This window comes from Hippocampus zosterae, chromosome 12 (genome assembly GCF_025434085.1).
Source record: "Hippocampus zosterae strain Florida chromosome 12, ASM2543408v3, whole genome shotgun sequence".
In the NCBI taxonomy this organism is placed as follows: Eukaryota; Metazoa; Chordata; class Actinopteri; order Syngnathiformes; family Syngnathidae; genus Hippocampus; species Hippocampus zosterae.
Window position 1 is genome coordinate 20,747,744 of NC_067462.1, and position 27,512 is coordinate 20,775,255.

At 39.8% G+C, this 27,512-nt stretch overlaps 2 protein-coding genes across 3 annotated transcripts in view; both read left to right on the forward strand.

Annotated features, from left to right (window-relative positions):
* The window catches only part of LOC127612091 (uncharacterized), a 202,379-nt gene that overhangs the window by 95,665 nt on the left and 79,202 nt on the right, over positions 1-27,512 (forward strand). The gene's annotated exons all lie outside the window — the stretch shown is intronic.
* The window catches only part of LOC127612043 (inactive dipeptidyl peptidase 10-like), a 197,659-nt gene that overhangs the window by 66,223 nt on the left and 103,924 nt on the right, over positions 1-27,512 (forward strand). Inside the window, exon 1 of one of the 2 annotated variants that reach the window (XM_052083006.1) lies at positions 7,319-7,765. The exons of the other annotated variant lie outside the window; for it this stretch is intronic. Coding sequence (XP_051938966.1) covers positions 7,709-7,765 — 57 coding nt within the window. The 5' untranslated portion in view covers positions 7,319-7,708. Of the gene's footprint in view, positions 1-7,318; positions 7,766-27,512 lie in introns of those variants that run through there. 2 annotated transcript variants of the gene reach the window in all.

The following is a 27,512-nucleotide window of genomic DNA, read 5'->3' on the forward strand; positions in this document are numbered from 1 at the left end:
ACGTAATGCTCAGTTTGGTTTACAATAATCGAGTGCATTGGTGCTAAAGCAATGTAAAATGTACTGACTAGGACTGTGACATTAATGACAGCACTGTGGCTTGGACCATGACATCTAATTCCTGTCTCTTTATACTTTGGAATAATCTTCCCTCTCTATACTCAATGGTATTCACAGTTGTTCGTCTGTGTCAGATGGATAATTTATCTCGGAGTCCTTTCTATACTTCCTTTACTTGAGTATCTGCAAAACTGAGTCGGAGACAAAGGCAAGGATTTATTACATTGTAAATCTTTTTTATAAAATCCCCACACCTGTCTTCAAAGTTTGCTAAACAAACACTGCCCTCACAAGTCTCAAATTCCGCTCGACTATATAGAGTACAACTGAAAAGACACACCCCTCCTCCCAACACACACAAAAAAACCCCCAACACACACAATTTATTTATGTTGTTTGGCTGATGGACCATCTTACAGGGCTGCGTAAAATATTACTGCTGTCACTATTTCTGACATAGCCTTTATTATGGCCTCTGCTGTTTGATGGAGGACTCTGGTGTCTTTGATACTCTGCTAAATGCCTCCACCTTACCGCCATTCTGGAAACAGTGATAATGATAATGGCTTGAAAATACAGGCATCAGCATCACAGCAGGACTCAGACATTACAGTTTCAAGAACCCCGAAAGGTAGAACCAATATTCCTTTGGAAGCGGTGGCCTGTTTTTCCAGTATTTCAGGCATTGTATCCAATAATCTGTTGAGACAAACTTTTGGATGTTATGCTGGATTGTTGATACATGCAGTAGTGTATTGTCTTCATCCATTTTGTAGTCATTTGCATCCATCCATTACTTGAACCACTTATCCTCACGAGAGTTGCGGGGTGTGCTAGGGCCTATCCCAGCTGTCTTCGGGCAGTCGGTGGTGTACACTCTGAACTGGTTACCAAGAAATCAGAGGGTATACATAGACGGCCAACCATTTGCGCTCACACAGACACACATAGGGACAATTTCGAGTGTTCAATCAGCCTGCTATGCATGTTTTTGGAATGTCGGAAGAAAGCAGAAAACCCACGCAGGGATGGGGTGAACATGTAAACTCCACACAGGAAGGCCGTGGTCAGTTGACTATATGATTGCGAATCGTGATCTCACAGGATCAGCAGTTTTATAATTACTCAATCTCTCAATGTTCCATATTTGCTACATATCAAACAAATCTGCGTGTGTTTTATTCTCAGAGGTCAGGCCCTCCAATAAAGGCATTGTTTTTGCACTGTAATGTGCATATTCAGCAATTCAGAATGTACTGTTGTTGTTTTTTTTTTGTTCCATATGCTCATGCTGGGTTTGCTGTTGCGTGGAGATCAAAGATGACAATCAACTAATAAGCACTGCTACAATTCATTCTGGGCCTATTTGGATGGAGAGACTTGAATGTGTACTTATTGATCCATATATCTCCTTGCTTAAGGTCAAGCAAGCCTGGACAAAACAATCATAATCACATCGAACACTGGTTTTAAAATGCAGTGTGTGCCCCAGGATACTGCATAACTGAAAATATATGAAGTGGAAATGATTAAATAAATAAATAAACACAATAACCCAACACATCCCCCCCCCACTCCACCCCACCGCCGTGGTCAAGGGTGTACAACCACTAAGCCACTAAAGTAGCCTTTTCCAAACATACCCATTATGGTTGACTTTATGTTCGGTCAATGTTGGCAAGTGTAAAATTCGTCTAGCTTTTATATCGATTGTCTTGCAGGCACAACCGAGGTTTCTGTGGCAACAAGCTTTTTGATTCATGGGAGTGTTAAATAACTGTAAATTCTCGAGAGTAGTTGATATTTGTACACCAATACTGTATATTATACATTACATTGTATATTTTTGTATGCATGTCGCAGGGAGTGCCAACTTTCTAATTTGGGCCTCAGGCTGAAAAATGGCGATCCCTTCTCAAAGGTATATGATTCGTATCCAGCTGCATTTCATATAACATAGTAGGTATGTTGTCAATACACGACAAATAATGAAAACTGAAAAATTATAACATTACAAAGCCTTTGGACATCTAAAAATGAAGGTCAATTTTATTTTATTTCTTCTTCAGACACCATTTGAACAGGGTGGGCCGTTCAAAAACAAGGTGTTAGGCCATTCTTCATATTGGATGTGGCCATTGCACACGGTCGGAAAAAAAACTATGGAATTAGTATATTTTAGGGTCCAATGACTTGTGAGTAGGGCAATACCCTCAAGGTTACATCTATTGTAACCTATAAACACGGTACATATTAGCTTCACAGATTGTACCCTTTGCAGGCCAAATTTGTGATCAAATATGTAAAAGTCCCAATATGTAGCCTGTTTAAAGGGTACAGTGATCTACCTTTCAGGGTACTTCTCCAGTGATGAGCCATTGGACGATCAGACGTACAAATTTAGCCACACATTTGTTCACTAAGTCAAACATGAAATTGAAAAGAAAATATAGTTTTAAAAATAAATTTTAAATGAAATAAAAATGAGTGGCATGGTAGTGGACTCGTTCAGACGTATTTAAGGACTGCCAAACTGCCTTGTCACTATCGGATTATTGACCTTGCTTGCTGTCCATGCTCAGGAGTTCATGTTCATGCTCATGATACGATAGATTCTCATTTTGTAAGTATTTTGGCTTGTTCGTAAATAGCTTTTGATTTACGTTTAGCATATTTTGACTTTTGGAATTTTGTTTTGTATATTTTCGGATTTCCATTCTACCGAGCCTTTTGCTAGCGCTTTTTGTTTTTCTTGGATGTTCCTGGCTCTTTGTTGCTTCTGTAAATAAATCTTATTGTATCGTGATTTGTCTGAGTCTGTGTTTGAGGGATCAGCATACCACCTGATTCGTTGCTACACCTTGTCATTCGAAGCTTCTGGCCTTCCTGTGTGGAGTTTGCCTCTGTGTGATGTGATTATGAATGTTTCTTGAATGACGACCAGCTCGGCGTGTACCCTGCCGACCATCCAAAGAGAGCGGAAATAACCCTAGCACACCCGCAATGCTTGTGAGGATAGGCAGTTAGGATAATGGATGGAAAATTTATTAACAAACATTCTTATTTTCCCATAAATAAAACAAGCTAACAGCTTTATGTTCGAACACAGCCATCTTACAAAAAAAGCCTTGAAAGGATAAACGTGAGTCTTTTGGACCTAAGATAAACATAAATACAACCAATACAACAAACAACATACAATGTTGTTTGGTCATTCGACCCCCCCCCCCTATTTTTCTTATTTCAAATTTTTACCTGTCATCGATTTCCAAAAATCACCTTAGACATTTTTGGGAGAAATAAACATTTAATCATCAACCTGTTAAACAGGGGGTCAATAGTTAATTTCTAGCCCTTCTTGATCAAGAAAGGAAATAGATGATATTTCCAAACATGAAATTAAAGTGAACAAAAAAATAACAGTCAGACTCCAAAACTCACATATATACTTCACATCGCAGACATTTCTAAATGTCTAATTTAACTTTCAAGATCCCTTGTTGCCTAACCAGTAAAACAAACACCATCTGACACGAATAGATCTTAAAGCAGTGAATGTTGCTTGACCAGGCACTTGGAATTGATCGTCCTGCCCATAGTTTGTCATGTACATTTTTTTTTCCCAAGATGGCGCCCGAGTAGGCAGCCTTCGGCAAGTGCTCTTCAAGAGCCTTGCTTTTTTGTTCTTTTTTTCTGTTTTTGTCTTTTGTTTTGTCACATGTTGTTTGTCGTTTCATTGTGTGGACCTGATATGGACTGTTTTCAGCGCTTTTTGGCCACGACATTCGTCAAAGGAGCAGTATCTGTGCTTGGTGGTTGCGCCTTCTTGGCAGCACGCCTGTACCAGCACAGATTTTGATTGGGAGGAATGTCGGCGCCATTGACTGTCGGTGCTGGACAGACCTGGGGCGCTTGTTTTTTACGCCAGTAATGGGCAGCATTTTTCACAACCCCGATTTGTTCAGTGGCTATGTCAGCGCTGTTGGACAGTTGGCGTTGGTGCGGCTGGATGGATGGCCGCTGACGTTGAGGATGAGGAGAGATGAGCGTTGGCGAAGAGCGCCGATGCGTATTTGGAACCGTGAGTCGCCGCTTGGAATTGAAATGGTTTTCCATGGGACAGGAGAAGTGAACCAATCTCTTTTTTCGTCAATGGATGCTACAGCTTCTTATTGACTTTGAAACTTAGCTTGTAGCCGACGTGTGCACATTTTGAGCATGACGTCTCTGATCCACTGGTTAAAGGACACTTTGATTCTCTCCTCTTTCATCTCAAACTGCTTCAAACGACAAAGTGTGTGACAGAAAAGTGGTTAGGACTGCACGACTGTCCGTGTTTTATGTTATGTGTTGTGTTTATTATTTTACTTTATGTTAACTGTTTTGTAAAGCGCTTTGTTACAGCTGCCGCTGTTGTGAAAGCGCTATATAAATCAGCATGTATTGTATTGAAGTCAAGATGGCGCCCGAGTAGGCAGCCGTCAGCAAGTGCTCTCATGAGCCTTGCTTTTTTTGTTGTTCTTGTGTTTCTTTTGTCACTTTGTGTTTGTTGTTACGTCGTGTGGACTTGATGTGGACCTTTTTCAGCATTTTTTGGCCACGACATTCATCAAGGAGGAGACTCTGTGCTTGGTGGTTGCGCCTTCTCGGCAGCATGGGTATATCAGCACTGTTTTTGACTGGAGGAATGTCGGCGCCATTTGACTGTCGTTGCTGGACAGTCCCGGGGCGCTTGTGTCTTGCGCCTGTAATGGGCAGCATTTTTTCACAGCCCCGCTTTGTTCAGCGGAGAGATCGTTGCTGTTGAACGGTCTGCGGCTGGATGGATGGAGGTCTTGAGGAGCCGACGATGAGAAGAAAGGAGCGTTGGCGCGGAGTGCCGATGCGGATTTGGAGCTGGGAGTCGCGGCTTCGAGTTTGAAGCGGATTATGTGGGACAGGAGAAGTGAACTAATCTCTTTTCGTCAATGGACGCTACAGCTTCGTGTTTGCTTTCAAAACTTTGCTTGTAGCAGACGTGTGCACATTTTTCAGCATGATGTCTCTGATCCACTGGTGAAAGGACACTTTGATCCTCTCCTCTTTCATCTATAACTGCTTCAGACAACAAAGTGTATGCAGAAAAGTGGTGAAGATTGCACGACTGTCTCTGTCCTATGTGTTGTCTTGTGTTATTTTTGTTATTTTGACTTCAAAATGGCGCCGCGAGAGTGGCTGCCTTTCCAGCAGCTCCTATTTTTTTGTTGTTCTACTTCTTCCTTTCATAACTTTGCTGCTGTGAATCTGGAATTTCTCCATTGCGAGACTAATAAAGGTTTTCTTAATCTTTTCTTAATTGTATTGTATTGTATTGTATGTACATGGTGAAATTATTTGAATTTTTGGTACGAGCGTGAGCTTTGCCTTCTGAAGTAAGATAAAAGTGTTTTTCAAGCACATTTGGGTCGTCAAAATATAGGGCATACAACTAATTAAGCAAAAGCAAGACAAAACACAGGTTGGCCAACTTAAATATCACCACTTTCCCTCCCACCTTTGGATGGTTTAAGGTGAAGATCACAACATGATTCACATATTTGACTAAAGGATTCCATGTCACTTTAATCCGAAGACGAAAAAATAATAATTAAAAAAACAAGTTGAGAAGGGCAATCACTGATATAAGTCAGTGGTTTGATTCCTGCCACAGCCTTCCTGTGTGGAGTGTGCATGTCCAAATTTAAAGCTCTTTATTAAGATAATTTTTAAATATGTCAAATGTTTCAACCAGAACAAGAAGCCTGTTTGCCAACATTATTTTATATGTTCAAACAATTAGCTCTCAAATCTGTTGTCTTGTTCTTGTGTATACTCTTTAGCCAAAAGCCTATTTTGTATTCGTCTAAGCCGCACGGGTCACCAACCTTTGTGAAGCCGAGTTACACCTTGAGTAATGATTACTGTAACGAGCCATCAGTTTCATACATACTTCTGAAAAAACACAATTGCTCAAACTACCTTTAAAATTGTTATAATTCTATGCTAATATTATCAACTAATGATAATCATTTAGATCAGAGGCGCCCAACATTTTTTGCCCCATGGACCGGTTTCATGTCAGACAATATTTTCAGGGACCGGCCTTTAAGGCAATATTATATGATATGACCTGCATGAAAAGTGTGGTATTTTTGAAATATAATAATAAACACGAATCACGACACAAGGAACGTCTGCAACATTCTCTGGTTAAAACATGCCTTCAAAATAAGATACATTGCAAATGTAAATTGAGGGGTTCATAGGTTTTGGATGGATGGCTCTACATTAGGAATGGGCAATAAGGAGAGATGGACTTTGTTTGAACACAGCTTTTTTATTTTCCAACGTCTGCTCCGTAACTCTGGAACGAACAGACCTCCTTCCGGAAATGAAAAACAATTCCTGCTTTTCTTCGGCAATCAGATGCAAGCAACATAAGAATATTTCAGCAATTATTCAACAGAATATAATTTAGGTAACTGTAACATAAAAGAATATAATGCTCAAATATAAAATGATAATAATTAACAATTTAACAAAAGCTTACACAAATAAAAAGCGCATGAAAAATATGATTCACCATCACTGCTTATTATGCAGAGTAGGCTTGGTGCGTGTGAAGCTCCCGTTGAGATAAAGCCGTATTTGAAATAGGACTCCTGATACTGCCTATTAAATGTAGCCTTCTCTTTCTTGAAAGTCGTAGGCTCCTCTTCCGTCTACTGGCTGAGCCTTTTCCCCTTCCCGAAAAAAACTTTTCAAAGACGTTTGGTTTTTTTTTATGCGACCGAGAAGCGCCATTCACCTGTGTTAAGAGTGACATACTGGAGAACGATATAACATAGAATCCGGTAATTTTTTCAAAATAAAACATCTTCCATATTCCAAAATGAATAAATCGGAAGGAGTGTAAGTTATTTATTCTTTCTGTGCGGCACGGTACCAAATGACCTGGGGACCGGTACCGGTCCGCGACCCGGCGGTTGGGGACGAGTGATTTAGATGATGACAGTGATCATTATTTTTCACAATAATTAGGAAATGTAAAAATCAATATGCAACACTTAATTTCCATTTATCTCTGCCAGTATTCACATCTTTAAAATGATCGCTTCTACAAAGAAAAAAAATCACAGGAAATCTCAAAGCCCCATCACCTGTGACGGTGAGCCATTTTGAGAACAGTTCAGCCGGCTACTCCACCACGTTGGTGACCCTGGTCGTTTAAATTACAATGCTAATTCCGTTCCAACTCGTGGCCAATCTTCCCTTTGCTCTTCTATCTTCTCCAAGAAGCAGACGCACCCCTGAGTAAACTTATGAAACGCCCCAAAAGCCAGCTAAAATGCTTTTCACATTGGCTTTGTTTGATTCGGTGATGAGTGTGTCCAAAACTCTCCCCCCTTTGAGAAGAGGCTGATGTGAGAGTGCGGGCGGCGTGGGCTCCTCCACAGATGCTCTCTCGAGCGACCCACACGATTCGCTGGTGACGAAATAACCCCTCAGCATTCGCAAATCTAACCATCCAGTTGACGAGGAGGCGAGTCCATTCCTCTTTTGCTCGGAATCCAAGCAACCGGACGTTTGCCTGCAGCGATAAATCGGGACTTATCCGGAATACTTTGCCATGACAGCTACCAAGGAACAACCGAATCAGAGGCAGAATCAACCGCAGCAGGATGAGGTGGGCAAGTGGCATTTATTTGGAGCGCACCCCTCTAATTTTAGCACTTTAAACACCCGACCTCGTATCACGTAGATTTACTCAGTCGTGTTTTGCGGACGCAGACTGCACGGAAAACACCATTTTACCGTTTAACATTCAATCTCCATCCAACGTCAATATCTTGAAGCACAGGTCAGGATCCTTTAATTAGGCTCACGCATCTCCGCATTTGAAACGCCTTCGCCAGTTGAGCGGGGAGCTCGCTGTAAAACTGTCGCAAGTGGGTAACATGAAATGATAAAAGCAAGGGGGTCCGTGCACTATGCTGATCGGGCTGAGGGGCACTGGAGGGGAGACTATGCAGGACGCATTGTAATTCAGCCGTTGCCTCCTGTCAGCTGCCCCCGACACCTTGGGAGGGAACATATCAGGAAAATCACTTCATACGGGGTTCGAGGTTTAGTATATGCACAGCAGCTTCCAATCGTAGGTTGTGCTCGGCAGTCATCGTCCAAAAGCACTGAATGGACTCTCGGTAGAAGGTTAAACTGTCATCTTTACTGTACCTCTACTCAAGTATAATTCTCCACTCTTATTTACTTGTTGTATGACAAGAAATCGGGTTTGATGTCAGGGCTCGAAAGTGCATCTAGGTAATACAGTATACTTGTTTTGTCACGAAACTCCTCAATGTGCCACCGTTAATTTATGGTTTGCTTTGTCTAAGTGCTGTCACTGTCCCTTCAGGTATTCCTAACTTGGGTCAATGTGCCATTCCCTAATTTTAGAAATGACTCCACGCTCATATCTTTCACCATAGTATTTCCTCTGAGAGGTAGACAAGTATGTCTTGGGTGCTCTGAATTTAATTGAGCTTTGGAGCCTTTTTTTTCCTTCGAAGAAATCCAACCCTCTTCCTTGTGATGTTTCTTTGGCTGAATGAGATGGAATTGATTTTTTTTTCACTACTATATACGTAATGCTCACTGAACACAACCTATTGGCCATTTCAGAAGATTGCATGCGATATTACCCAGGAGCAGTGTTAACTTGCTCAGGGATGCGGCTGTGTGCTCACCGTTATAGTGATGCCCTTAATGGTGCTTGTTGATGTAACAAACATTTAAGTCAGAGGCTTGCAGATGTCTGTTGCACATTTCATCTACTGGGCACACCAAATCAACTTTAAATTATTGATCATTTATCAAAACACTGTTGGTCCAAATGTAATTTATTTCTTTCGCACAAAGAAATAATCGCTGGGATTGGCTACAGCACCCTGCAGTATTGAAAATACTTGAAACAAGTATAATATTTAAAGTTATGTCGGTGGTAGAATGAATCAATTATAATAATCACAGTTCAACGAAACTTAACAGTAATGTCCAATAGTGGTGCATTTGAGCAAATTTGTTTTGCTCACAGATTGAAAAACAGCCTTCACGATGCATCGGTAAAATGATTTAATAATATTTTTGCAGGGAGCTTGCATCATGTTTGTGTTCATGGCTGATCCGAGCCAAAGCTATTTCTATCCCAGCCTCTGTCAACCCACAGTCTGTATACATAACTTGATGACAGGCTCTTAACAGGGCTCCTCTTCATCAAAGTTGCATGGCAATGCTGAAGGAATAACAAAAAGGAAACGCATTGAGGAAGGGTCCCTAAATATGTAAAGAGGAATATTTCAGGGTTACCTCTTTTCCCATCTGTAAACCAAAGACGAAGCAATACCTCTGCTTAGGTTGCCAAGGTTACGTACAGAACAGTGGGTCTTAACCTTGCTCCATGTACAGCACTTTGTGTGCAGCAATGGCTGTTTGAAAGTGCTCTATAAATACAGTTGAGTTGAGTTGTTAGAGGTACTGAACCCAACCAGTTCATATGCACATTCACCGAACTCTTCATTACTGCAAAAATAAAAATATGATTTGTTTTTTTACAAATTCAATACAGAAAAAATTGTATTTATTAAAAACTGAAAACAGTAAACAGAATTAGTATCATTTGAAAGTATACGCGGCTTCACAGTGCAGAGGTTCGGGTTCGATTCCAGCTCCGGCCTCCCTGTGTGGAGTTTGTATGTTCTCCCCGGGCCTGCGTGGGTTTTCTCCGGGTGCTCCGGTTTCCTCCCACATTCCAAAAACATGCATGGCAGGCTGATTGGACGCTCTAAATTGTCCCTCGGTATGAGTGTGGGCGTGGATGGTTGTTCGTTTCCTTGTGGTCTGCGATTGGCTGGCAACCGATTCAGGGTGTCCCCCGCCTACTGCCCGAAGACAGCTGGGATAGGCTCCAGCACCCCCCGTGACCCTAGTGAGGATCAAGCGGCTCGGAAGATGAATGAATGAATGAATGAAAGTATACGTTTTTCAATTGTGCACAAAATGAACCAGCCAGTGATGGCCGAGCGGGTGTGTCATAATTAATTGACCCATTGAGTCAGATGTGTCTTATCCTTCATGGCAGAGGCTCTGTCCAACCCCTGAGACTGACTCACCGAACCCTTGGGTTCGATCGAACGAGGTTAAGAATTACAGCAGATTCTCATTTCATATCTTAGAACTGGTTCGTCTTCAACCAACAATCGAGAACGCTTAAGGCGAAAAATGTCACAATTTCTGTGGTTACAGTTGAGACTTGCACCTTGATAATCTCTTTTAACCAGTGGCTGCTTTTAACGATGGTGGTCCAGTGGTTAGCGCGTCGACCTCACATTGCAGAGGTTGTGGGTTCAATTCCAGCTCTGGCCTCCCTGTGTGGAGTTTGCATGTTCTCCCCGGGCCTGCGTGGGTTTTCTCCGGGTACTCCAGTTTCCTCCCGCATCCCAAAAAACATGTAAGGCAGGCTGATTGAACACTCCAAATTGTCCCAAGGTGTGAGTGTGGGTGTGGACGGTTGTTCGTCTCTGTGTGCCCTGCGATTGGCTGGCAACTGATTCAGGGTGTCCCCCGCCTGTTGCTCTAAGACAGCTGGGATAGGCTTCAGCACCCCCCGCGACCCTAGTGATGATGAAGTGGTTCAGAAAATGGATGGATGGATGATATCTGAGATTGTGTGGAATCTATTGTTCAGCAATTGCAACTTGAAGCCACTGAGACAAAATGTGAGTAGTGCATGCGCTGGAAGTGTCAATATAGATATATAGCCACCACTCAGTTTGATTTGATTATGATACAAAGGACTACAATTTGATTGTCAATTATTTATCCATCACGGTGCATGATGTGGAATGAGCATTTTTTTTTCTATGAATTTCTATTGTCTTACTGTGTGACAAGTACTACTTCTAAAACTATGACCCGTATTTTCATAAAATTTTATATATATACTTCCATTACTATTTTTTAAAATAAACAATGGAAGAGGGGCGGCCCGGTGGTCCAGTGGTTAGCGCGTTGACCTCACAGTACAGAAATACCAGGTTCAATTCCAGCTCCGTCCTCCCTGTGTGGTGTTTGCATTTTCTCCCCGGGCCTGTGTGGGTTTTCTCCAGGTACTTCGGTTTCCCCCCACGTTCCAAAATCATTCATGGCAGGCTGATTGAACACTCAAAATTGTCCAAAGGCGTGAGTGTGAGGGCGAATGGTTATTTGTCTATTTGTGCCCTGCGATTGGCTGGCAACCGGTTCAGGGTGTCCCCCGCTTACTGCCTGAAGACAGCTGGGATAGGCTCCAGCACCCCCCGCGACCCTAGTGAGGATAAAAGCGGTTCGGAAAATGAATTAATGAATGAACAATGGAAGAGATGCATCAATTAGAAAAAAAAACAGTTTTCCAGCATTGTTAAAAAAAACTAACAACAACAAAAAATGTGCTACACCTGGATCATGAAAGGAAGAAATACTGTAGCTGCCTTTATTCATTATAAATAGACTTTCAATCAAAATTATGCTGTTATGGACAAAGAGAAATATTCAGATGCAATTTAAAACAAACACAAACAATCTTTCCTCACTGAGTGCAGAGACAGTTTTTTTTTTTGTCTCGTTGTGCATGCAAGATCGCGGTGTCAGTAAAATATTCCCTCAACAGAATGGCATACTTTGGCTCTGATGTTGTCAACATTGCATGAAAAGAAAAAAAGCTTTTAACTGCTCCAAAGCTAAAGGTAGTAGGGGTGGGCTTAGTATTTGTTTTATTCGTGCGCCCATATTGTGCACAAAACTGATGGGATATAATTACTTGCCTATTATTTCTTTGGACCCCAAGCTACAGCTCACCCATGGACACCATTTTGAACACTCTTGTTCTCGAGCCTTCATTTGCTCTGCCAAGCCATCTATTCGACAAAATGTTTAACACTGCCTATGTTATTGCAATGGCATTATAAGTTTGGTAAATTTACTTGAATAAATCCCACACATACAGTTGTGTAGGAGTGTATGCATGTCCCTTTAAGTGGGGGTGTGGGCTCGTGAATGATGTGTGGAGCTCTGACTCCAGTGCCGGTTGGTTATTTTACACACAGTATATCTCCTCAAGGGCGGCCCGGTAGTCCAGTGGTTAGCACGTCGGCTTCACAGTGCAGAGGTACCGGGTTCGATTCCAGCTCCGGCCTCCCTGTGTGGAGTTTGCATGTTCTCCCCGGGCCTGCGTGGGTTTTCTCCTGGTGCTCCGGTTTCCTCCCACATTCCAAAAACATGCATGGCAGGCTGATTGAACACTCTAAATTGTCCCTAGGTGTAGCGTGGATGGTTGTTTGTCTCTGTGTGCCCTGTGATTGGCTGGCAACCAATTCAGGGTGTCCTCCGCCTACTGCCCGAAGACAGCTGGGATAGGCTCCAGCACCCCCCGCGACCCTAGTGAGGATCAAGTGGTTCGGAAGATGAATGAATGAATGAATGAATGAATGAATATCTCCTCAATGCTCCTTGTGAGTGTTTTCATTTTTGTGTTTCAACTAAAGCTCTCGAATAAATAAAATTTTGTCTCGCAACAAAAAGAAAAAAAAAAGGAACAAGTGATGGCACATAAATCTTAAAAAGTCTTAAGTTGGTGGTCGTAAGTCAAGTATTTGTAGTTGGTAATTTGGTTGCCTAAAGAGATGACACCACATACAGGCGCCAATATGAACGGAGCATGAAACACCCATTTATTCTGCATCGTTTGTTCCTGATTGTTAAAATCCACTGTAAGAAATGTAAATGTAAGAAAACCGGGCCGAATAAAAGGACTCTTTTGACATTGACAAGTATGACATTGTGTAACTACCTCTTTGCAAGCCCAGGTCTCATAAAAGCCGACTCATTTGTTGTTCTATGTGAGTGACCTTATGGTCGGAACAAGCTTGGCGCCGTCTCACTCTTAGCCTTTTTGTCATTTAGTACTTATCTGATTTTGGGCCCAAAAGGAAGGGAGAAGTAAAGAAAGAAGCAACCTTAGCCTTTTTCCAATTTTGCATTGACGTGAGATACCTGTACAATCTCGAAATTGACACCGTTAAATTTTCTCATGGGCAACATTATTTTAATGGATGGATATTCCAGAAGTGTTTATGGACTGATGAAAGTCAAGCAAAACTAAATTCTAGAGGAAATAAAGAATGTAATGACAATATCATTTCAAGGGGTGTCAAGTTAAGATAAGATATCCTTTATTCGTCCCACACTGGGGAAATTTACAGCCTCCAGCAGCAAGAATGTATGTAGAAAGAAGAAAGGAGAGAGAGGAAAAAAAAAACCCAACAACAAACATCTTTCAATTAAATACAATATGAACACAATGGATAAATCGCAGTACTATTTACAATTTTACTTCAAATAATTTAATTATTATTATTATTATGATTGTTATTTTTTATTCATCAGCCTGACAGCAGTCGGTAGGAACGAGAAGTTATTAATGTTGAGCACTGTATGTTGGTTCTACTGAGTTGAATTTTAAGCCAGTCTACTGAAAAAAATTCAGTTTTTTTTTGTTCAAAAGCTCACATTCGCTCAAAACATTTTCCAATAATATACCATTTCCCAACTCACAATGAACGAGTGAAGTGCTTGCGACAGAGTCAAAGCGAGCAAATTGAAGTGAGGCCAGACCGTCCCCATGGACGGGCCATAAGAGGCTGTATCGGCCTGTATTTGTCAAGCGAGATTAAAAACAAGAGGTCTCTCAGTATTATGCAATAAGGGAAAGTAAACTACAATTCTGAAATCTTTGACTGTGGTTCTTCTATAGCTATGGAAGTACAGTCATGCCAAATACATTTAAAATAAACCCTGAAAGCTCATATGATATTAATTGACAAAGACACAATCTAAGGGCATTTTTGCTATTATTTTTGTTAGTTTTACAGAGGTGTCGTTTCAGTTAAGTCTTTGTTGTAAAAAGCATTTTTATATCCTTCATGAAAATGTTTTTTAAAATTTAGTTTTTTCATTCGTTTTCGACAACCTTGGTTGTGAAATACTTACGTTGAGTTGTTTATCACTAAAACATTAAAAATGTAAAGAAATAATGGTGTGATTTGGTCTGATTGATGGCCAGCCCTCTCTGCAACAGGCTATCATGGCCTTTCTGAAAATAATATTATCGGTGGCAAAGACGTTTACGCGACAAATATGTCAAATTTGGTGTCCGAGAGTCTCGCACATTTCACCTGCAATTTTTTTGTGTGACACAGTGTAATGTACATCATAATAAATAACAAAAACCTTGTGACACTGTGGCAGACTGGCACATGGGTCAGACAGTCTTGCTTAACATAAGCAGTCATTCATTCATTCATTCATTTTCTGAACCGCTTTATCCTCACTAGGGCCACAGGGGGTGCTGGAGCCTATCCCAGCTGTCTTTGGGCAGCAGGCGGGGGACACCCTGAACTGGTTGCCAGCCAAACGTAGGGCACACAGAGACGAAGAACCATCCACGCCCACACTCACACCTTGGGACAATTTCGAGTGTTCAATCAGCCTGCCATGCATGTTTTTGGAATGTGGGAGGAAACCGGAGTACTCGGAGAAAACCCACGCAGGCCCGGGGAGAACATGCAAACTCCACACCGGTAGTGCAGAGCTGGAATTGCACTGTGAAGTCGACGTACTAACCACTGGACTACAGGGCCGCCCTTAAGCACAAAAAGGTTTACATTACTGCCTTAAAACGGCAATAAGCTGACACAAAAATAGATTTGGACATCTCTGCCATTGCCCACATCAACTGCTGAAAATATCACAAAGATCGCCCCACTATATGGACAAGTTGTTTTTCCTCATTAAACAACACAAGGCTCAGTTGTAAGCGCTTCCTTGGAGAGAAAACGTAATGCCGGAAATTGGAATATGAAAGCAATCATTTTAACATGTTCACAGATTGAGGTTAGGATAAGTAGAGATGTCAATAAAAATGAGGGTGACGATTTATTGCAGTTTCTTAACATACGGTTAAATTTCAAAGAATATCCATGTAAGGCACAATTACAGTATGGTAAGTGACGAGGGAGAGAGTGCACTGGGGTGGGTAACTAAAGAGGCATTTGAACCCCTTTCTTTAAAGAAACCACAAGAGCCACAAACACTTTGGACCTAAAATGAGGATCAATTTCCTTTTCCTTTCTATTTCTGCTGCAGACAACGCTTTGCGCCGGGCTGAAGTCTGGGGGCGGGTTTGAGTGTGGTCCAACTAAGACATGCGATTTCAACATATTCTGACAGTGTCGACACAAAAAGGCAGGTGGATGCAAGTGCATAGATGCAGGCAATGACAGGATGGTAAGCAGGAAAATCTAAAAAAAATATTTCCAAATCAAGGTAAATAGAGATATTGTAAAGCAGGATGGGGGGGGGGGGGACATAATTAACAAGTCCAATAATGGATGCTATGAGAATGATAGACAGGGAGCATTTCGCAACCACATATGACATACCCGACAGCCCATGACATGATATCGACCAGAGACAAATAGAATGCAGAGGAAAGTGTATGACGTGAGGCTGACACGGAGTCAATCATCACTTAGCCTGAGAAAAGTCAGACCAAAAAAAAGAAAAAAATCAATTAATCGACCCGTGGAAAAGTCCCCGAGCACTGAGTTACAGCTGAACCTGGAAATGCGGAACACATTTGCAAATCATTTTTGCATGCATCTTGGCTCAGGCCTTTCTGTGGATTTCCATGTTCTCTTTATCTCCCAAGTGTGAATGTGGGCGACAATGTGGTCTGTTTTTATGAGCTCCGCATTTGACTGCCAACCAGCAAGATATGGATAAAAAGGTCTTGATCACAATATTGGCTATTTTATATCAAATTGAACCAGAAACAAAGTAGTCTACATGTTTGTACAAATGTAGATATCAATCTAATTGAGAGGCATAAAGAAAGTTTCTGACAGAAATGAATTAAAAATAAAATAATAAAAATATTCATTTTGAAAACATTTTATGTGCAGATCTCAAAAATCTAAATCAAAATTGAAGACCGTATTGTCAAATATACGATAATATACTATATCCATCCTTTTTTTGAATCACTTATGCCCAATATTAATATACTTCTAATCTTCTTGGCCACTCCTCCAAGGTTAACGTACGGGATGCAGTAACATTTCCTGTTTAGCTGAGTGTGAAGCATTATTTTGTAAAATTTTATCTCCAGACACTTATTAAATTGCCTGCTATTTTGCTGTTCAAAGTTGGATACGCTGCACTTTAACGTGGTTCCAGTGAGACCTCTCTGAAGTATACTCAGTCACCCAAGCACTTTTGATTCCAGTGTTTAAAGGGAGCATTAGGATAAGGATTTTAGCAATTACTGGCCTGAGGATATCAAAAATTCACAGAACCCGTTTTTCGGTTCCGTTGGATTACCCAATGGGAAACCACGGTAACTAATTTTGGGTTCTGTAAACGTTTATCATGGGAACCCATTTTTCTATTTTGACTGATATTCATAATCAAGAATTGTCATATTCAAAAGTAAATATTTAAAGGGTAAATGTTTGAAAACTATGCATTAATATTCCTTCAGCAGCTCTGTACTCCAGGTTTATTCAATAAAATAAATGGATCAAAATATGTTGTTTAACAGTTTTATTGTACTCATTTGGCATCATGAATACAGCAGACCACAAAATCAGAGTATTTTTTCCACTCTCACACTGCAAAGATTAATTTATTGGTAATCATTCATATATTAATTACTATGAAATACTATGGCCATCGGTAACACATATCCTCCGGACTACCAGGGAAAAAAATGTTGTCCAATCACATTTATTTTGAAATTCCCCAATGTATGTGAAGTAATTGGACTACTCCAAAAGAAATTTTTGAAATACCACTACATTTTTTAAACAGGCTGAAATACACTTACAACAACTCAAACAACACTTTACGTGTGCATAAGAGTCTTATAAATAAAATGGCAACAGCATTTCTAGACAAAATGTGTTTGGTAAAATGTATTACTTTTCCTCTTCCCATAAAAAGTGCTTGCACTGAGGGAAGCCATTTTCTTACTTTTTCTAACCCCTACAAATTTGGTATCATTGGAAAGCACTAAATGTCCTATTTGGAGTAACAAAAGGAGTTAATGCGATTGGATGCACTGGGTGGGCGGTATTTAGGTTCACAAATGTCCTCTACAGAGGACAAATTTGAACTACTGGTAGTCAGGAGGATATGCGTACACAACACTGACAGTTAATATTAGGATTATTACACCTTGTGATGAATGTTTTATTCACAAAGTTACCATGTTTACAACTAGTAAATTATAGAATAACTAAGACTTTCATATTTTTCATAGCGTTTAGCCTTTAGATCTAATGGCTTGCCTTGGAATCGTGCCTGCCATCAAATTCCTCTTTTGTGTTTTGTGCATACATCACACATGAGCTTAGTGATACGCCCTTCTTCTGATGTTTCGAATACAAAAATTTACTGGCATTCCCATCCCGTAAGTAATACACCTTCCTCTGTTTTTTTCGCCACCATCTCACTCGGTCATCCACGCGCTTTCTCAGCGTGCAGACTAAACTAGCAACCCACATTCGCACATAACGTTATCTGTTCCGCCCTCCACCCCGGAAAAAAAACTAAACACAAAAGTAGATTAGATGAAAAACACTCACATATCACACCATAAACACACATACAAACACAGTGAAATTGCATTGATCACACAGGAGCGATTCGATTGAGTACAGTCAACTAGTGAGTGGTGATTTTTATGGGAGACGATTTTTCGTTACCGAAAAATTATCCCACCGAAACGACACGTTACCGCAAACGATCGTTACCGTGAAATCCTCAGGCCTGAATTAGCATGGCTTTTCCGTATTTCCCTCTGTTAATTACTCCTCGTAATCCCTTTGAGTGAGATGAACGCTGAACTGTCCTTATTCAGAGCTAATGTATCTGAAGTCGGCATTGCAACTCGGCTGATATGAAGAGTAAAATATCATCGTTTGGGAGTTTGAACGGGATCGCATGGGGGGTCGTGTGAACAGCCGTGAAGCAGGGGAGATTAGTTGTTTTCCACGTGTTGAGGTACATACAATATGTCGGAAAGTGCTCACAAGCCACTACTGTTGTCTCTATTTGGATACTTTCTATTTGTTAGTCCCATTTGACATACCTCAGTCTTTTATTTTATTAATGCTATACATTCTCTGTTCAGTCGGGAATAAAGCCTTCATAAAAATTATTTTGTGTTAGGTCACGTTTGTCGTAGACTCAGCCACACGGCATTCAGATTGCAGTCTGGCTCAAAACACAGGTGAAGTGCGCCCTCTCATGCCCTGTTGTTTTCACTGTGATACACGATAGCGCCTTACTGTTGCCTTTTCTGCTCGGGCGCTCCCTGGTGGCCGTTGGAAAAATCTTTAAACAGGAGCAGAGTAGAAAGGGTGTGACAAATGGGTTGTGGCTTTTCGTCCGGAAATTACGGTACAAACAAACTGACGAGACAACTAGGAACACCTGGATGAGACTGTCACGACTCGGACAAGCCGAGTTAAATCTGGATCACAAAAACGTAGACGTAAACAAGGTCTCCGAAACAAAAATAGGTTTTAATTCTTATAATTGCACCGACAAAGAGGTAACATAAAGCGCTGGTCAAAACAAGGACCAGAGAGAACAGAAACGAATAACAAAAAGCGCTTGCACAAAAGGCAAGGGAGAAAATTAAAGACCGCCAATACAAACTAAAACAATGTATCAAAATACACGCGAGGGAAAAGCCAAATTACAAAACCAAAATCGTACTTACAAAAAGCAGGTGTACCGAGAGTGCAAAACGCGAAACACGACTAGGTCAATAGTCAAATAGTCCATGAGCAGCGAGACTAGCAATACCAGAAAACAATATTCCGACACAGGTGCATAGCAGAAGAGACCTTAAATACAGAGTTCATAAATTATAGATTGGCAGAAGGTGCGTACCGAAGTCCGCTAGTGCCACCTGCTGGCCATATCAAAACAGTATCATGACAGAGACAAAGGGCTGAGGGAGCTGATTGGATGACCCGAGGAGCCCGGATGACAAGAACAAGTGGAGACAAAAAAGGAACATGGAGGAAACTAAATAGAATCATTACAGTCACATCTATAATCTTGCAACCAACGCTATCTTGGAAATTTTCAAATTGTCATGATTGTCAGTAGTCTTTGAAACTGACAGTTCCTTGATATGGTCGCGACATGTGTACAAATACCATAGAAAGACAGCGTGGTTAAGAAATAAATCGGCTTCCAAAGAAGCCCATCTCAGTTGTCGTTGTGTCCTCACTTCTGCACTATTCATTGAAGTTTACTAATGCCCTCTCAACTAACAATTTTACAGCTGAGTGGTGCCCGCTGAATCCTCCGTTGTCAACGATAGTTATGAAAACATGCAGCTTCACTTCTTAGCCTCACGGTGAGAAACAATTTCCTGTGCATATACACTCAACTCAATGTCACTTCTATTGTCAGGGAAGTCAGGTTCTCTTTCAATTTCATTTCTTTTGATAAGCAATGTCTGTTTTTCACCTGTGTGGCAATCGCTGGAGTCCTATCTGCAGCCTGCAGAATTATTTGTTGGAATGCAGTCATCTGCTTCTAATTGCATATGAATCAGATATTGAACTGCAGGGGAGAATAACGTCAACATGCAGACATAAATCTAGATGTGATGAAAACATTGGTGGAGCTGTGGAAGGAGATGCTATTACACAGAGTTTTCTCACTGGTGATCAATGATAAAATCCATTATCACAAAACTGGTTCTCACCTGGTCTGACCTTGAGATGCACTTTTTCCCATGGTCATAAAAGGTAGACTGTGCAGTTTTTAAACTGCAAGCAAGATTTGAATAGAGTCTCACTTCATGACACGCACAGACATTATTTCCACTTATTACTTTCCACCGTCAATAAAAAAACACTATGCAAATCTTTCACCACACTAATACATTAGTCCGTTTCCTCCTCGATTCAAAAGTGTGGTTATGTGCTGTGTATGACTTTTGCCATGTTTTTGTTCGCTTGTGTATTTTCCAATGTGTTGCGCGCCAGACACCGTCCACACAAGTGCTTCCTATGGAGGTATTCTGGATAGAAAAGTAGAAATTTGAGTTTTAAAAAATCAGAATATGAACATATTTGGGTTCCTACGTATTTTTACATTACCTTGCGCAACCGGAATATTGCAAATTTTCATGTTTTGAGAGGATGATTGACTGAATGATAATTTTCAGACACGAGCACCAATGTTTAATAAAGGGCAGTTTGCGCAGTTATGGGCGTGAAAACAGACGATTCGCTGCTAATCAAAGTGGTTTATCTTGTTCTCTTTTAAGTGTCTGTACACTCACAGCTCGCATGAAGACATCTCTGTAAAGTCAGGATACCCCAGCACTTTCACATGCACCGGATATGAAATTAGAGCCCTTAAACTTTTGTCATTCGATTGACAAAACTTTTGTCACTCGATTGAGATACAAGACAACGCCATCTACCACCTTTTCAGCGCGCATGTTCAACAGCGTTAGCAGCTGCAAAATTCAAGGACGTTACTTTTTTTTAAAACGGTTGGATACATTACTCCCTTTTTCAGGAAGATGATGTTGATTTATTCATTCATTCATTCATCTTCAGAGCCGCTTGATCCTCACTAGGGTCGCGGAGGTGCTGGAGCCTATCCCAGCTGTCTTCGGGCAGCAGGCGGGGGACACCCCGAATTGGTTGCCAGCCAATCGCAGGGCACACAGAGACGAACAACCATCCACGCTCACACTCACACCTAGGGACAATTTAGAGAGTTCAATCAGCCTGCCATGCATGTTTTTGGATTTAGTCGCATAAAAAATTGCAACTCTGATTCATCTCAAGGCGGCCCAGTAATTGACTAGTTAGCACGTCCACCTAACAGTGAAGGGGTGCGGGGTTCGATTCCAGCTCGGGCCTTCATGTGCAGAGTTTGCGTGCTCTCCCCTTGGCTGCATGGGTTTTCTCCGTGTACTCCTTTTTCCAGCCACATTCCAAAAACATACATGGCAGTTTATTGGAGCACTCTAAATTGTCTCTCGTGTGATTGTGAGTGTGAATGATTGTTCGTCTATGTGTGCCCTGCGATTGACTGGCAACCAATTCAGGGTGTACCTCATCTACTTCTCCCCAAAGACTGCCAGGACAGGCTCGACCACACCCGCAAATCTTGTGAGTATAAGAGGATTAGAAAATGGATGGATGGATTCATCTTAACTGGTGTGGAGTGGAGGATGGCATTTTGACACTACAAACTGAAATTGAGATTGAGGTGAAGTCCAGGCCTCATGGACAGTTTTGGAACTTACTCACAGAGCAAAAGACCCCAACATCGGGAAATGTGCTTCATTTTTGACTGTATTATTTGACTGTTATTTATAAGAGGCAGCCTTTTCCCTTCCAGCATTATTGCAGTAAGACCAAATTCTGGTCCAACATGACTCATGATAATATGGAAATTACCTTGAGGCTCACGTTCAGCAGTTGATCTCCGTACTATACATCCCTGACTGATTTCATTCAGTGCAAGTTACCAAAGTAAGGTTGTGGTATAAATGTTACGATGCATCATGACTTAATGAAAAAAAACAAAATGCCAATTTCCGATGATCTGTGAGACTAAATATATCTAGAAATTGTTCTCTGTGACACTCTGTAGCAGTCTGCAACCCGCCAGTGGAGAATCACTGCATAATGATGAATACATCCAGCCAAATTAAATCGGGGACATTCATAAGGTCTGCAATGCATTGTAGGAGCAGTTACCTCTTCCGCCAAGGCGATTTTTCGACTGCCATATATGGATGAAGAAAGATACGGTCGATATTTTAGTGGCATTGCTATTGTAGTTAGCTGGGAGAAGCTCCAGGCCCCTGCAACCCTGAACAGGATATGGAAATGGGTAGAATGTGTGGATGGCACCATTTGTGACTGCACTCTGTGGGGAATAGACCATTGCTGTGGAAAGTGTAACTTAGCATCTTTACACTGGTATTTCACTTTTAATGCTAAACCAATTAATTATGTTTCTGGGGAAGCAATGTAGGGCGAGCTGGTGGTCGACTGGTTCGTGCGTGGGCTCGCAGTGCAGAGTTGCAGGGTTCGATTGCGGCTTCGGGCTTCTGTGTGGAGTTTGCATGTTCTCCCCATGCCTGCGTGGGTTTTCTCCGGGTACTCCGGTTTCCTCCCACATTCCAAAAACATGCGTGGCAAGTTAATGGAATGCTCTATATTGTACCTAGGTGTGAATGTGAGTGCGGATTGTTGTTCGTCTATGTGTGCCCTGAAATTGGCTGGCAACCAGTTCAAGGTGTACCCCGCCTACTGCCCAAAGACGGCAAGAACAGTGTACCCACTCTTCCACTTGCTTTTTATTTATGGACCTTTTAATGACTTTTGTGGACAAATTTAGCCATTTTTAAGGACATTTTCTCCATTCAGTGGGGGATTCACGGTGGATTTAATGCCCACTCAGCAATACACAGGCTGAACAGAAAGCCACATATCACTGAGCTGGTGTTCAAATCATTGCTGCCAAAGGTAGGGCACATCTTTATTTTTAGAGGCAATCACTTAACCCTTTATTTGACATATGTATGTGAAATTTTCACTTTGCTACCTGTATCACAGGTAGGAAAATGAAAAAAAAAACTTTTAAATTAATTCTCAAATAAAAGACACAAAGAAAAAATTAAATTGAGAAAATATAAAACTTTAATTTATTTTCGAATAAACACAACTCTAAGAACAGAGCTAATGGTCATAAGTGTCACCTGGACAGGGTTTAGAAAAATCTGGTTTCACTAACAGTAGTACTGATTGCCAATTTTAGCAGTATCCAGTATACCTGAACAGCTGAAATGCATGTCAGAAGTCTAAATCCCAAATGGTCCAACCCTATTATTTTCAGACATGCTTTATAATCACAAATATGAAACTGATATGACAATTAGGGAATAGCAGACAGTGACTTAGTTCTCTCAATCTCTTTTGCAAGTTCTTGGCGATCCATTTTTTTTTGTTTTTGTTTTATTGAGCATATATAGTACACGCAATAACAGGTTGACAAAGGTCAAACAAAATTATAAAAGGAAAATTAGAAATAGTTAAAAGAGAAAAAAAACACACATCACAGTTATATGCTCAAAGGAGTAGGAGGAAGTAAATAACTTATCTAGTCCTACCCCTTATTATGTAACTGATTTTTCATTTTTCAAAACAAAGAAATGAAAAACTACATATCATTAAATATTTTTACCCTTGTGTATACATTGCTATTCTATTTCTACACCTTCTGGTTTGTATATATATTGTTATTCTTTCTTCTTTTGTATTTCGATTTTCTGATATTCATTATAATTAGCATTCCTTGAATACAATTGTTAAGTTGATCAAATTCCAAAACAAGAACAAACAGTTGTATTACTATATTTTAGAAGTATATCAAATGTATCTATTTTAATTCAGATTCATGTAGTTATTTTGCACTAATCTTTTGAATTTGTTTTTGAACTCCTCCAACGACTTGCTCATTTTCAGATCCGTTTCAAGCTTATTCCATAGATTGACACCAATTACTGATACACACCTTTGCTTAATGTTTGTTCTTGTTCTGGATTTTTTGTATTGATTAGTGCCCCTTAGATGATACCAGCTCTCTCTAATTTCAAAAAGCTGCTGGATATTTTGACAAAGGAGGTTGTTATGTGCTTTATACATTAATTGAGTAATTTTGTAGTCAACCAGGTCGTAGAATTTCATTGTGTTTAATTTGATGAATATTGGATTTGTGGGTTCTATATATTTCGACCTGTTGATTATTCTGATTGCTTTTTTTTGTAATTTTAAAACAGGGAGTGTGTTCGTTTTACAGGCTTTTCCCCATATTTCTACACAGTAGGTCAGATATGGTAGTAATAATGAGTAATATAATGTATACAAAGAGCTCTTATTCAACACATCCTTCGTTTTGTGGAGTATCCCGATAGTTTTGGATACTTTTCTTTTTATGTTATCTATGTGTGGCTTCCAGGATAGTTTGGTATCTATTACTAGTCCAAGAAAAATATATTCATAGACTCGTTCAATTTCAATTGAATTTATCTTTATTTTAATTTGGTCTTTAATTGGTCTTGTGCCAAAAACAACTAGCTTAGTTTTTGTTAAATTTAAAGATAATTTGTTTTTGTCAAACCATTTTTTAAATTTTGTCAATTCGTTTTCTACAATTTTCAGGAGTTGTTTCATATTTTTTCCAGAGCAGTAAAAGGTTGTATCATCAGCGAAAAGGACACATTTGAATTGTTTTGACACACTACAGATATCATTAATATATAAAATGAACAGTTTTGGTCCAATCACTGACCCCTGGGGCACTCCATGGATAATCTTCAGTAAGTTGGATTTTTTGTTTTTGAACTGCACATACTGATATCTGTTTTCTAAATAACTTGCAATCCATTTATGTGCTGTGCCTCTGATACCATATCTCTCTAATTTTTTCAATAATATAGCATGGTCTATAGTATCAAAAGCTTTTTTTAGATCTAGAAAAATCCCGACCGTGTATTCTTTATTATCTATATTAGTGGCTATTGCTTCCACAAACTCCATTGCTGCCAATAAGGTGGTCCGTTTTTCTCTGAAGCCATATTGATTTTCACTTAATACCATGTGTTTATCAATGAAGTTATCGAGCCTACGAGAAAATAATTGTTCTAATATTTTTGAAAATTGTGGTAACAGTGATATAGGTCTATAATTTGTTATGAAATGTCTTTCACCATTTTTAAAAATTGGAATAACTTTAGCTGTTTTCATTTTTGATGGAAAAACTTTAAATGACAGGTTGCATATATATATAAAGGGTCGCACTACAAGTTCTATAATTTGTTTTACTATTGACATATCAATATCAAAACAGTTGGTTGACTTTTTGCTTTGATATGTTTTTACAGTATTTAATATTTCATTTTGATTCACAGCAGTAAGAAACATTGTGGAAGGATTGTTTATGTATTTCTAAAGAGTTTATTGGATCGGGAATTTGTTTTGCTAAGTTACTGCCGATATTAACAAAATATTCATTAAATTCATTTGCTATTTCTGCCGTTTCCTCAATAATGGTATTTTTGTCCTTCATAAAATACTCCGGATAATCTACTTTATTAGAGTTATTTCTAATTACATGATTTAAGATTTTCCAGATTTCTTGAGTATTGTTTTTATTTTGCTCTAATAATGCATGAAAATGGTCTCTCTTACTAGCTCTTATAATATTTACTAATTTGTTTTTATAAGTCTTATATTTTGTTTCAGCTTCATTAGTTCTGGATTTTAGAAACGATTTGTATAGATTGTTTTTCTTTTTACATGCATTTTCTATGCCTTTTGTTATCCATGGCTTACTTTGTCCATTGAACTTTCTGGTGACTTTAATTACTGGGAAATGTTTATCGTATAAGGAGGTTATGGTTGACTGAAATGCTTCAAACGCAGTGTTTGGATCATCATTTGTGTAGACCTCAGACCAATTTTGCTTGTCTAGGTCGAACTTGAAAGCTGCAATGGAATGTTGGGTTCTAAGTCTTATTTCTGATGTATGGGTTCTTGGTTTTGTTTTTCTAGCAAAGTAATTGTGTAGGACTACAAAGACTGGTAGATGGTCACTTATATCAGTTATGAGAAGTCCACTTTCCTTTTTGTGATCGATCTTATTTATAAATATGTTATCTATCAATGTGGCCGTATCCACTGTTATTCTGCTGGGTCTCAGAATGACTGGGAATAGACCGTTGCTATACATTGTATTTATGAAATCTGTTGTTTTTTTGTGTCCATTTGGGTTTAATAAGTTGATGTTAAAATCGCCACATATTATTCGTGTTTTCTTGTCATTAGAACAACTGAGCATATCTGTCAGTTTATTAAATGTGTCTAGACAAGATCCTGGTGTCCTGTAAACGCAACTTAAAATAACATTTGATGCATTTTTCATGTGTATTTCCAAAGTTAGACATTCCATTAGATTCTCAGTTGTGTTTGTCAAGCTCTCAATTTTGCAGCATTTCAGTGTTTTATCTACATATATTGCAACTCCCCCTCCTTTTTTGTCTTCCCTATGAGTTGCATACATTTCATATCCATCAATTTTCATTTCACTTGTTTTTTCATCATCAAGCCAAGTTTCTGATATGGCAATAATTGTAAATTTATTCAATGTAGTTAAATATTCTTCGATTTTGGTGAAATTTTTGTATAGACTTCTACTATTTATATGTATCACTGAAAATGTATTTTTCAGTTCTACATTTGAGTTGAATTGTTCATCAGTATAATACTTTGAGTTTGTGATGCTGTGATTATGATTGAAGAAATTATTGTCTGGATCCAAGTTGTTCTCTGGATCGAATGTCTTATGTTCAGCGTAATCAAAGATTTTAAAGTCCATGTTTGTGTTGTTTGTTTCCTATATGTATTTAGTCATTAAGTTTCATCTGGTGGTAATCAGCTCTCAGCATCTTGAAGTGGAGCCCTTTGAATTGGAGTACTGGTGCGGGGGTGGACGATGAGTTTGTCGTGCCTCAAGTAGGCAATTTCCCCTCTTTCACGTGCCGCTTTTAGTTTTGGAAGCAATTCTTTTCTTTTTTGACGTACAGTAGCTGTATAATCTTCATTAATGTAAATTTTGGTGCCTTTTAGGTATTTTGCTCTCTGTTGTATCATTGTTTTGTCCTTATATTTTTCAAACTTCACCACGACTGGTCTTGGTCGAGGTCTTCCCGATTCGTATCTCCCCGTGCGGTGGACTCTTTCCACCTCGATTGTCTCCTTTAATTGCAGTTGGTCCTTGAAGATTTTCTGCACTTTTTCCTCCGTTTCGGTCCACGTTTGTCCTTGCCTTTCTTCAATTCCATCGATTATCAAGTTATTTCTTTTAGATTGTCCCTCTAAGTAGTCCATCTTGTCAGTTAAAACAAGCATACTGTCACATACTTTATAGATTTCAGTTTGCATGGCTTTGCAATGGTCAGTTCCATTCGTTTGTTGTTTTTTAATGTCATCAACCTCCTTTTGGGTAAAATTAAGACTTGTTTTCAGTTCTTGAACTTCCCTGGAAAAATTGTCGAGTCGTGTGTTTGTTGAATCCAGTATCATCTTTACAAATCCTTTGAAGTGATCCTGTTGTTGCTGAATAAGTGCTGTGAACAGTTCTTTTTGTTGCGTGAGTTGTTCGTTGACTTGCGTAAGGGTCATGAATTCTTCGTCCTGTTTAATATCTTGTCCTCGTTTGGGCGG